The 10,331-nt window shown below is 47.4% G+C and overlaps 2 protein-coding genes across 2 annotated transcripts; one reads left to right on the top strand and one right to left on the bottom strand.

Annotated features, from left to right (window-relative positions):
• Positions 1–110: 110 nt before the first annotated feature.
• Positions 111–1,323, bottom strand: CFAP144 (cilia and flagella associated protein 144; the record flags this gene model as incomplete). The annotated part of the gene is made up of 4 exons (XM_084527730.1): positions 111–407; positions 661–764; positions 960–1,019; positions 1,191–1,323. The coding sequence occupies 4 exons, from the start codon at positions 1,321–1,323 to the stop codon at positions 318–320; spliced, it is 387 nt and encodes a 128-aa protein (XP_084383856.1). The 3' UTR covers positions 111–317.
• Positions 1,324–1,468: 145 nt separating this feature from the next.
• PIF1 (PIF1 5'-to-3' DNA helicase) lies at positions 1,469–9,108 on the top strand (the record flags this gene model as incomplete). The annotated part of the gene is made up of 12 exons (XM_084527418.1): positions 1,469–1,939; positions 2,016–2,121; positions 2,273–2,398; positions 2,494–2,647; positions 3,313–3,427; positions 3,498–3,604; positions 4,001–4,140; positions 4,825–4,931; positions 5,689–5,776; positions 6,363–6,508; positions 7,489–7,680; positions 8,016–9,108. 12 exons carry the CDS (start codon positions 1,469–1,471, stop codon positions 8,070–8,072), a joined length of 1,809 nt encoding a protein of 602 aa, XP_084383544.1. The 3' UTR covers positions 8,073–9,108.
• Positions 9,109–10,331: the final 1,223 nt, after the last annotated feature.

Genomic DNA, 10,331 nt, shown 5'->3' with positions numbered 1-10,331 from the left:
ATGTTGCTCATGTCAAAATGAGAAGTCTGAAGCCTGTCAAGAAGTTGAAGGGTTTTCTTAAACTACTTGTGTAGATGGTTTTGGAAACAGCAGCAAGACAAATGCAAAAGTCTTATTAATAGGTTTATTTCTATAACTATTGTTAGGCTGCAAATCTGGACAGATGGGTTCTCTCCTCCATTTTCTTGCAATCTTCTGGTGCCAGAAATCTACCACATTCACTTAACAACAAACAGAATCTAATACATCATACGTCATTAACTGCCTACGTTGTATGGCATTGCCATTCTCCTGCTGTAACTTCTCATTCTGCTCCTTCAAGGTGCCACACGGCAGCTGCCTAGTTTAGTGATCTCCGTTTTCCGACGTGGGAAGTAGAGTCTGCGATCAGTGCGGTCTACGTCAATCTGGAAAACAATTATAGGCTGAAGAGTCACGTGCCTTTCTAGAATGAGTAGTAGTCCCTCCTGAGAAGAGTGATATGCTAAAAAATGCTAATGAGTAAAGTACCACTTAGTATATACTGTTCACTATTTCAGTACAGTAGAACCTGGTGAAAAAGGAGAATTTCATTTTTGAAACAGTATTAGGAATCCTGGCTAAATAAACTCACTTCCCCCCACTTATGCAAAGAGCTGAATCCTTAAGCACTCTACTCACCAAAGGAGTTGTGTTCCAGCCTATTTCCTGGCTTTCAGTTTGTGGCTCTGAATATTTCTTCGTTGGCTCCAGGACAGCGTGGTGAATAACATTCAGAAACTTTTCTGTTGGTTTAAGAGACATAAATACAAAGGAAAGGGAGGTAGTATGTTTAAAACCTAACAAAATACAAATCAGTCCTGGGGCTGTACACCAGAGTGGGATGTCTCAACCCCATCCAAACACCAGCAAGGCAGCCAAGGTGGGAGGCAGGTGGTTGTTTTCTCTTAGCTATCACAAGTGGGTCAGAGCTTCCTTACCATCTGCAGGCTCTTCTATATTGTCGTGCCACGACATAGGCTTCTTGGTGACCGTGTGAACTGAAAAAGAAATTAAGAAATTAATGAAAAGAAAAAGAAACTAATGGCTTTAACGTGCGTTTAGCATCACAACCAGGTATCTATCCCTGCAAACGTTCCACGCTGAGGGCGAGCTGCCGGGGGCCCCTCACCGCCCGCTGAGCCCCGGGGGGGCCGGGCCGGGCGCCTCACCGCGTCGGAGCGGGTTGAGGCCGTACTGGGTGAGCAGCCGCAGGCAGCGCAGCTCCTTGCGCACGCGCTCGCCCAGCAGCCGGTCCAGCTGCACCGCGTCCGGCCGCTCCCTCGCCCCGCCGCGGGCCGCCATGGCTCCGCGCGGCGTCCCGCCGCCTAGCAACGCGTGACGCAACGCGGGGCCGCCCCCCGCCCGCCTCCTACTGGCCGCCGAGTTAAAGCCCCCGGCGCTGATTGGCGGCGGCGCCACGCGGCCGGTTTGAACGAGCGGTGGTGAGATGGCGGCGGCGGAGCTGCGCTGCACCGTGGCCGTGGAGGAGCCGCTGCCGGGCGGGGCGGCCCCGCGGCGCCGCGTGGTGCGGGGCGCGCTGGTGCTGCTGGGCCGCAACGAGCTGCGGCAGCCGGTGCTGCGGGTGCTCGGCGGTACCGGCGCGGCGCTGAGCTTCCCGCTGAGCGGTGATGCCGTGCGGCTCTTCACCCGGTTCGCCGGCGAGGGGCGGGCGGCGGTGCGGCTCGGCCCGGGCGGCGCCCAGCTGCTGCTGTCCGACTGCCCGCCCGACGCCCTGCGCCGCTTCCTCCGCCTGCTGCGGCACAAGCTGGCCGCCGGGCCCCGGGGCGCCCCGCGCTGCCCCCGCCTGCTGGCCCGCCCGCCGCCCGCCTTCGCCATCATCAGCCCGCTGCGGGAGCGGGACGCGCTGCGCAGCCCCCGGGGGGGTGCCGGTGAGGAGCCGGGGCAGCGCCCGGCGGAGGTGAGGCCCCGGGGTGGGATGGGGCGGGGCGGTCCCGGTGAGCCGCCGCCGCCCTCACGGTGCTGCCGTCCCGCAGGTGCCCCGAGCGGAGCGGCGGCCCCCGGCGAGGCTGTCGGCGGAGCAGGAGGCGGTGCTGGGCGCGGTGCGCAGCGGGCAGGGCGTCTTCTTCACCGGCTGCGCGGGTGAGCAACGGGAGGGGCCGTCCCCGGGGGCAGCCTCGGCCCCGAGCCGCTGCTGCTGCCGCTTCCCGCACCCCTGCGGTGCCGGCCCTGCTCCGGGAGCGAGCGCAGCCCCCGGGGAGAGCAGGGGGTGAAAGGGGTTTGCTCTGCCCAGGGACCGGGAAGTCGTTCCTGCTGAAGAAGATCGTGGGCTCCCTCCCTCCCAACAGCACCTATGCCACGGCCAGCACCGGGGTGGCAGCTTGCCACATCGGCGGCACGACGCTCCACGCCTTTGCAGGTAATGGTCGGCCAAGCAGCAAGGAGCTGAGGGCTCCCGCTCCCTTCCCAGGGAGTTCGGAGCTTCCCCAAGCTTGCTTTCTTCTCCCCTGCCAGGGATCGGCTCCGGGAAGGCACCGCTAGAGCAGTGTATCCAGCTGGCAGAGAGACCTGGTGTGCGCCAGCACTGGCTGGCCTGCCAGCACTTAATTATCGATGAGATCTCAATGGTGGATGGCAACTTCTTTGACAAGCTAGAGGCGGTGGCGAGGTGAGTGATTGTCAGGTCAAACACCTAACAAAAGTGAGTTTTCCTACACTTTCTGGTTGCTCCTTTTATGAAAGGAAAGCCTGATATCATAACCAGCATTAGGACAGACCTTTAGCTTGAGATAAGGTGTGATTGTGTCCATATCTTCCCAGCTGTGGCTGTTCTGGTTGCAGTTTCCATCTCCAGAGAGAGATGCTGTCTATAGAGAGCTGAGTCTAGAACACAGTTATCTATTTATTCTGCTCCTAGGAGTTATTTCTTGTTTCCTGGACTGAGCTTGCTGTGTTTATCCCAAGTCCAAACTGGATTTCAGCTTAGGTTCCCAGAACTTTCTGACTCCATGTCACAGTACAGGAGCTTTATTGTGAACCAATAAACTCATCTTGATACTGAACATTGAGGAGCAGGAGGCAGCTGTAGTATAACAGCTACTGAAGAAGCAAGACTGGCAATGACATTTTGGGTGGATAGGCAGAGAAAAATGAATGTACTGCAATAACATTGCTTAATTATTTCAACTGTTCTGACATGGCCAAGGATAACCATATTTTAATGTGGTTGTTTGAACATACTAACAGAGAAGTAATTTCAGAGAAGAAACTTTTAAGACTTGACTATGGTCATGTCCTGGAAGGCATTCAGAACTTCTCTTCCTTTCCTTTCAGAGCAGTGAGGAAACGGGATGAGCCTTTTGGAGGAATTCAGCTGATCATCTGTGGGGACTTCTTGCAGCTACCCCCAGTGTGCAAGGCTAATGAAGAAATCAAGTTCTGCTTCCAGGTAGAAAGCTGTCTGTAAGCTCACCCTCATACTTTGTCCTTCCTTTCTTAACAAGAAAATGATTTTCCAGGCAAAAAGCTGGAGGAAATGCATCCACATAAACATGGAGCTCACTGAAGTGCGGAGACAGACTGATAAGACATTTATCTCGCTCCTGAGTGCAGTCCGTTTAGGCAGGTGAGGAGAAACTCAGCTTTTTCTGTTCCCTGCTGATGGAGCAGAAGGAAGAGCCATTTGTCACCTCTTCCTCATGTTCTCTCAGGGGTGTGTGGCTGGGGGCAATAGCTATGAATGCATTAGTTAAGGTAAGGCAGTTTACTGTATGCTGCTATGGTAAGGAAGGACCATTTCTAGGGTCCCTCTTTGCAACTTTTGCTAGGGAATGCAATAGGTATCAAGCTGCCAGTGGCTGGGAACGGACTGGGGCACACACTTGTGTGGCTCTCCAACTTTGTGTAGTTACCTCTTTCCACCCTTCTTGCTTGAGGCTTGGGCTTGCAAAGCCTGATGTAGTTACGTGGGAGTTGCTGTTGCTCAAGATGTGTTCCTGATCACCTTTTTTTGGATCCCCAGGTGCACAGAGGAGGTTACCAGTCTGCTGATGCAGACAGCTACTAACAGATCTGAGCGTGATGGGATCCTGGCTACACGGCTCTGCACTCACAAAGATGATGTAGAACTAACTAATAAGAAACGCTTGCAACAGCTATCAGGTGAGCTTTGTGCAGGAAGCTGCTGGCTTCAGGGTTGAGCTCTAAGGGGATGCAATGGGGATATTGTAGTGACAGGAGGAATCGGTGTTCTGTCACGCACAGCAGTGCTAGTCTGAGCTGTGCGCGTAGGAGTTAAGCTGCCTGGAGAGAAATTTCACAAATTTCTTTTAAATCCACCTTGTTACTTCTTAGTGTGCAACAGTCAGTGAACCCATTGCTTGCAATGGGATAGGGTGGGTCACTAGCGTCTCCACACCTCTGCTTCTTCCTTCTGTAGCATCTCAGACCATGGTCTAACCAGTGCTGCTTGAGTTATCGGGCTATTTCATTTTTGCCTCCTTGTCAGGCCCAAGGATTCCTCCTTAGTCCTCTTTGGAGATCTGGTGTTGGCAGCAAGTGAAACTGGTCCTATGCTCAAAATGGCAACTGATCAATTCCAGTTTAATTGCTGGTCTTCAATTCCTGAGCTTTCTCGTGCTCTGGGAGGTGTGCTGGGAGGAGAGGTACCAATGAGCTTTTCACTGTTGGGTGTGTAACAGAGCTTGTGTGAAAGTGTCAGACCAGCAGGGGAGGATGGATATTAAAAGAGGAATCGCTGTAAGAAATAAAAGCTGAGCCTCCTGCAAACACCACATAGCTTATGTCCAATGGCTGTAATTTGTGACTTCTTTCTTTCCTTAACAGGAGAAGTGCACACTTTTGAGGCTTTGGACAGTGACCCAATGCTCGTGAAGTTAATTGATGCTCAGTGTCCTGTCGGTAATAAAACTGTGTTAAAGGTTGGAGCTCAGGTGAGTGTGTGTACGTATGCTTGTTTGGGAAAGTCCAGCAGATCACGTGGTGTAAGAAAACTAAACAGCAGATAAATATATACAGTAGATTAATGTATACAATGTAGATTACGTATGGAAAAACCATACCAACAGAAGACTAGCCCAATCTTTGTATCCTTTCTGCTTGGAATCCAAACAGAAAGTTGATTTGAGCTCAGGTCCCTGTCCCATGGACAGTGGTGAGCACTAGGACTTTGACACACATTTCCCATCAGGCACAGAAGCTTCCAGGAAGCAGAGGGTATAGGCAGTCCTTGCCTGCAGTCTCAGCTTCAGATATAGCAGCCTTCCAGACCTGTAAGAGCAAGACACAGATTGCCAAATGTGAAGGCTCTTTGGAGGGCTCTTTGCTGTGTGCTGGGGCTGTCAAAGCAGAATGGGTTGCATTAAAGCAGCACCGCTGGGGGCCTTTGGAAAGTGTTCCTCAGCTGTTCCCAGAAACTATACATGTCTAAGCTTGTTGTTGTTTGGGAGGAGGAAATCTGTTCCCTGGATCTGACATTGCAGCTGTGGACAGAAGCAGCTCAAGGGAAAAGTGTTCAGTGCTACAGAATGATGTAGCTGGGAATCCTAGGAAGGGAAGACTGTGCAATAAATTTAGTTTAATCAGAGATTATGCTCTATTCTGCAATAGCCATGTTTATGCTTTCAGGCTAGAAGCTTAGCTGGAGGTGGCTAAACAAGGCTAAAAAGGAATTTTTTTTTTCTCCTGTAGGTGATGCTAGCTAAGAATCTGGATGTGTCTCAAGGGCTGGTGAATGGAGCACGAGGAGTAGTTGTGGGATTTGAAAGTGATCAGAAGGGTAAAGTAAATTATTTTCTTAAAAAAATAAAATAATGGACTACAGATGACTTGTTAATTTTCTTTATTGTTTAAGAATAATCTGAGGGAAAGCAGGGAAGAGATCTCTGCAGCAAGAGGTTTGTGGTTTTCATGGGCTGTCATGTCATCTGCTGCATCAGCTGCAGCCTATCTGTAAGGCCTCCCATGTTTGCTTCTCTTTATTCTCTGGATACATTTGCTCATTTTGTATTTCTTTCTGTGCTGTTGAAATGAGTCTTGGTTGTTTTCATTTTCCTCAGAATAATGTTCTGTTACCTGCAACATGTATTTCTCTGCATCTCAACTGATAAATTATCTGACTTTTAATTCTCTTGCTTAGGTAAGCCCCAAATTTAATTTCAGGACATCCTACTTAACATGTGTGGGCTTTTTTTTTTTTTTTAATGATGTTTTCTAATGTAGGCCTAAAACTCATGAAAGACTGCTATGAGATAGAGGTTAAAAAAAAAAAAAGCTCTTAAGGCTGCTGGCTTCCTGCTGTTGAGTGTCCCTTTTTTTTTTTTTTTTTTTTCTTCTTCTATTCCTTTTCCTTTCTATTCCTACAGGGCTGCCCAAGGTGAGGTTTCTCTGCGGGGTCACACAAATCATCAAAATGGAGAGGTGGGTCTTCAAAGGACCATCTGGAGTTCATCTGAGTCGCCAACAGTTGCCCCTAAAACTGGCATGGGCCATTTCCATTCACAAGAGTCAGGTGGGTGTTCTTATACAACTCTCTATAAGCTTGTATACTGTTATATGCCTTCTCTCCTGGGTGAGCTCCTGTTGCTGGTAAAATGGGAAGGAAAAATGAAAGGCCCTTGTGGAGAAGCTCTGGGATATATATGTCTCCAGTTGCAGGGAAGGCAGCATCTCTTCTGTTCATGATACTTGTCTATAAGCTTAGTTTGGTAGTCACTAGTATTGCTAGCCTGTCTTTGATCCTAGAGTTTCCATAATGGTGCTGCTGTCTACACACTTGGTGTTGGACTGTAAATCATCAGTACTTAACTGCTGTGGGCTGGTCAGGATTGTGTATCCTTATTAGTTATCAGCATTCATGACCCTGAGATTTGCTTTGTGTACCCGAGGAAGCTGCAGTAGTCACAGCTGTGCTATTTGGGCTAAACTGTCCATTTGATGCATATCTTTTTTTTTTTTTTTTTTTTTTTTAATGTAACTCACAGTTACTACCTCTCTGGAATACTTCATACAGTCTGATAGATCTCTTATTGAGAGGAGCTTATGAGCTTGTTTCCAAGCCATGTTGTAAATTCTGCTGTCTCCTGGGATTTCTCTTGATGCAGGCAAGGTGTGCCAGGACTAACCCAAACCCTCTCTCAAATGGACTGCTTGAGAATGATGGCTCCCCCAGTTAATTACTCGGAGTGGAAACTGTGGGACTTCTTTCCCTGCTGTGTTGGGTTCATAGGATTTCATACAATAACAGGGTTGTGAGAGTTAGTGGATCCTACTGTCTGATAGCAATTTACTGACATTAGAAAGCTGTCCTTTTTACTGTTTCCCATCCTTTAATCAGTTAAATATATAGTCAAACAAGGGACCTCCTTTCTCATCAGGCTTGTACCCTGAGGATGGTACAGCCTTGGACAAACTCACAGGATAGGTTAGTATTGATGCAATGTGGTGGTCTTTGTGTGTGTTGTATAACAGATTTCTCTCTGTCTTTGGTAGGGCATGTCTCTAGATTGTGTGGAAATCTCCCTGTCTCGTGTCTTTGAAAGTGGGCAGGCTTACGTAGCCCTTTCCCGAGCCCGTAGCCTTGCAGGTCTCCGTGTTCTGGATTTTGACCCAAAAGTAGTGAGAGCTGATCCTTCTGTGTTGCAGTTTTATAGACAACTGAGACGTCATCATCTTCTAACCCAGGTAAAGAAAAATCCTGTGCCAGCAAAGAGTGCCTTGTGTAATCAGGATTATATGTGTCTGGGCTGTGATGCTTTTATTTTACTTCTTAAGCAAAATCATTCAAACTAAAACTTGTAATGGCAGGAGAAATGAAACTGCAGGGAGGGGGAATGTAGCAGGACAGCTCGCAGCAGCAAAATCTCCTGCAGTGTTGGGGTTATATAATGCTTCCTGGCCACATGGGTGGAAAAGGGGGGTGGGTGGGATTCTTTGATCCTCCTGCTGGAGTAAGGAGTAAAGGGAAACAAGAGGAAGTGGCAAACAAGGAATATCTCATATTTTTTTTTCCTCCTCAGGATTCACTACACACCCGTTCGGATGCTGATGAGAAAGAGAACTGGAAAAGCAGCTGAGAATGCACTTCTGGCCTCTGTGAGGCATCAACACAAATGGTTGAGTTGCAGTGATCTTGCTGTTGAGTATATTAGATAATGTAGATGAAGTCAGAAGATTTTTTTTAATGTTTGTTTCATTTAGCTGACTCTGGATGTATAGAAGCGTTCCTGTCTTGTGCCTCAGAAATTTAGAAGTCCTCTGCAGTCCCTTTTTGGGTCCAGAGTCCCAAGCACTTGTGTCTCCAGTGTGACTCTAGCAAGCAAAATGACTGAACGAGGATGTTGCTGAGGGACCTTCCTATGGTTCTATCCTGTCTGCCTAGCTGCATTTTTATCCTGCACGTATATGGACTGCAAAACTTGTATTTTTCAAGTATACCACAGCTGGGAGATGGGACGTATGTGTCCACTTTGCCTGAATGAACTGGATCTGCTCACTAGAGCTGCAGACATGAGGGAAAGCAATGCAAAGTATCTGGAATACATGTGATTCTCCTGCAAGTGTCGAGCTGCCAGGAGCCAGACTATTGCTTCATATTCTGTGTTGGGATGTTTTTGTGTTTCAAATGTTTAACACTAGTAGGCTTCTCACAACTTCATCCACAAACAAAACTGTAAAAAATTGTGCATTCTATGATGCTGATACACATTCGTTTTGTTAGCCTGCTGTGTACAGTAACACATGATTTTATTTTTTTTAATCCTTCTAAGATGAGATGGCACTGTTAAAGTTAGGAGCAAGTCCTACATTTTCTACCCATAATCACGGAACTACAGGAATTGGGAAGATCCATTACACCTAGAGCAAGAAGGGAGTGAGCAGAGAGAGGTGCTGATGGGACTCCTGTTTGTTTAAACACATGAAGCTCTTTCAAGGGGAGGGTGTTTGTTAGAAACAATGTACAGCTAGTGAGGTAGAAGTTGAATGTATAATAGGGAAATGGCCAAGGATCTGGAAGTGAACTGTAACCACTTATTTCAGCAAAAAGAGGGCTGAACAGAACTAATATACTGTCTTTTTAAAGCCTTAATAAAGGGGATGATTTGCCCTTTGTATTTCAGCATATTGCTTATAGTGTAAGTAACTTGTATATTTTTAAATGTTTAATATGCAGAAATAATGTGAAATAACAATGTCCGTTAAAATGATGTTTACTCATGGGTTAGACTGTTATAAAGGATATCCCAGCCATTTCCTCTCATATACAATACAGCGATTTATTGACAGATGAAAATAGTAATGAGCTGAGAGATTTTAAATGATTTTAATTTGCATTAAAGTTCTGTAATAACAAGATAACTTAGAGTTTAAGATAAGTGGTTATGCACAATGTGAATAAACTATTGTGATCTTCTTGAAGCAGCTGACTTAACTGCAGCTCTCGTGGGTTAAGGACTGACATTACTAGTTGTATGTTTTTTTTGTTTTTGTTTCGTTTTGGTGCTGATTTGAGTTTAGAGATAAAAAAACAGAACTTAAAGCTGGTATGGATAATAACTTTCATGTTAATATTAAATGTATGTGAAATATTAGGGTTGCCCTTTCGGGGGTGAAGCATTGGAAACAGAATAGAAGTGAGTTATGACGGCTTGGCAGTTGACCTGAGGCTGAAAGGGGTTTGTCTCTAAATTTTGGATGTTCTCACTCACTTCCAGCTAAAGCAGGTGTAGGCTGCAGTTGAAGACTGCTATTCAAGTCCTGAAAGGGGCAGTTAAGACAAATACGAGCTGTCAGCCTCTGTCATGGCTCCACTGCAGTCAGGACTGTGCTGTGATGAGGCTTTTTTAATAGAATAAAGCATCCATCTCTATGAAGTAAAAATCTTCTAGCAATTAAACTGTTTGCCAAGTACCTTCACAGGCGAAACAGACACAAGTTGAGGAAAATAAATGTAATTTGTTACCAGTTAAAATATATTTGGATAGTGAGAAACAGACAAAAAATAAACAGAAAAATACTTTGCTGCCACTTTTATTTATTTATTTTTTTTTTCAGACAACTTCCCTCCTTTGCTACCACCTCCTCTACCCTACTGTCCCCTGTGATACAGGAAGAGAGGGAACAGGAGCTGGGGTGGGTCCCTAACAGCTCCCCTCTGCTGCTGCATCAGGGGCTGTCCCTGCAGGCTGCTCTCCCTCAGGACCAGCCGCTCGGCTGTGATCCCCTCACCAGCCTGGAGGGAGCCCCAGCTGCAGCGGGGAGCACCTCTTCCCCGTCCTCCTCCTCTGTCCTTGCTGTCTACAGAGCTGTTTCTCACACTTTTTCCCCTCACATCG

This window comes from Aythya ferina (assembly GCF_964211825.1).
Source record: "Aythya ferina genome assembly, chromosome: 8".
Lineage (NCBI taxonomy): Eukaryota > Metazoa > Chordata > Aves > Anseriformes > Anatidae > Aythya > Aythya ferina.
The sequence above is the reverse complement of the archived record's forward strand: the minus strand, read 5'-3'. Positions and strand labels throughout refer to the sequence as shown.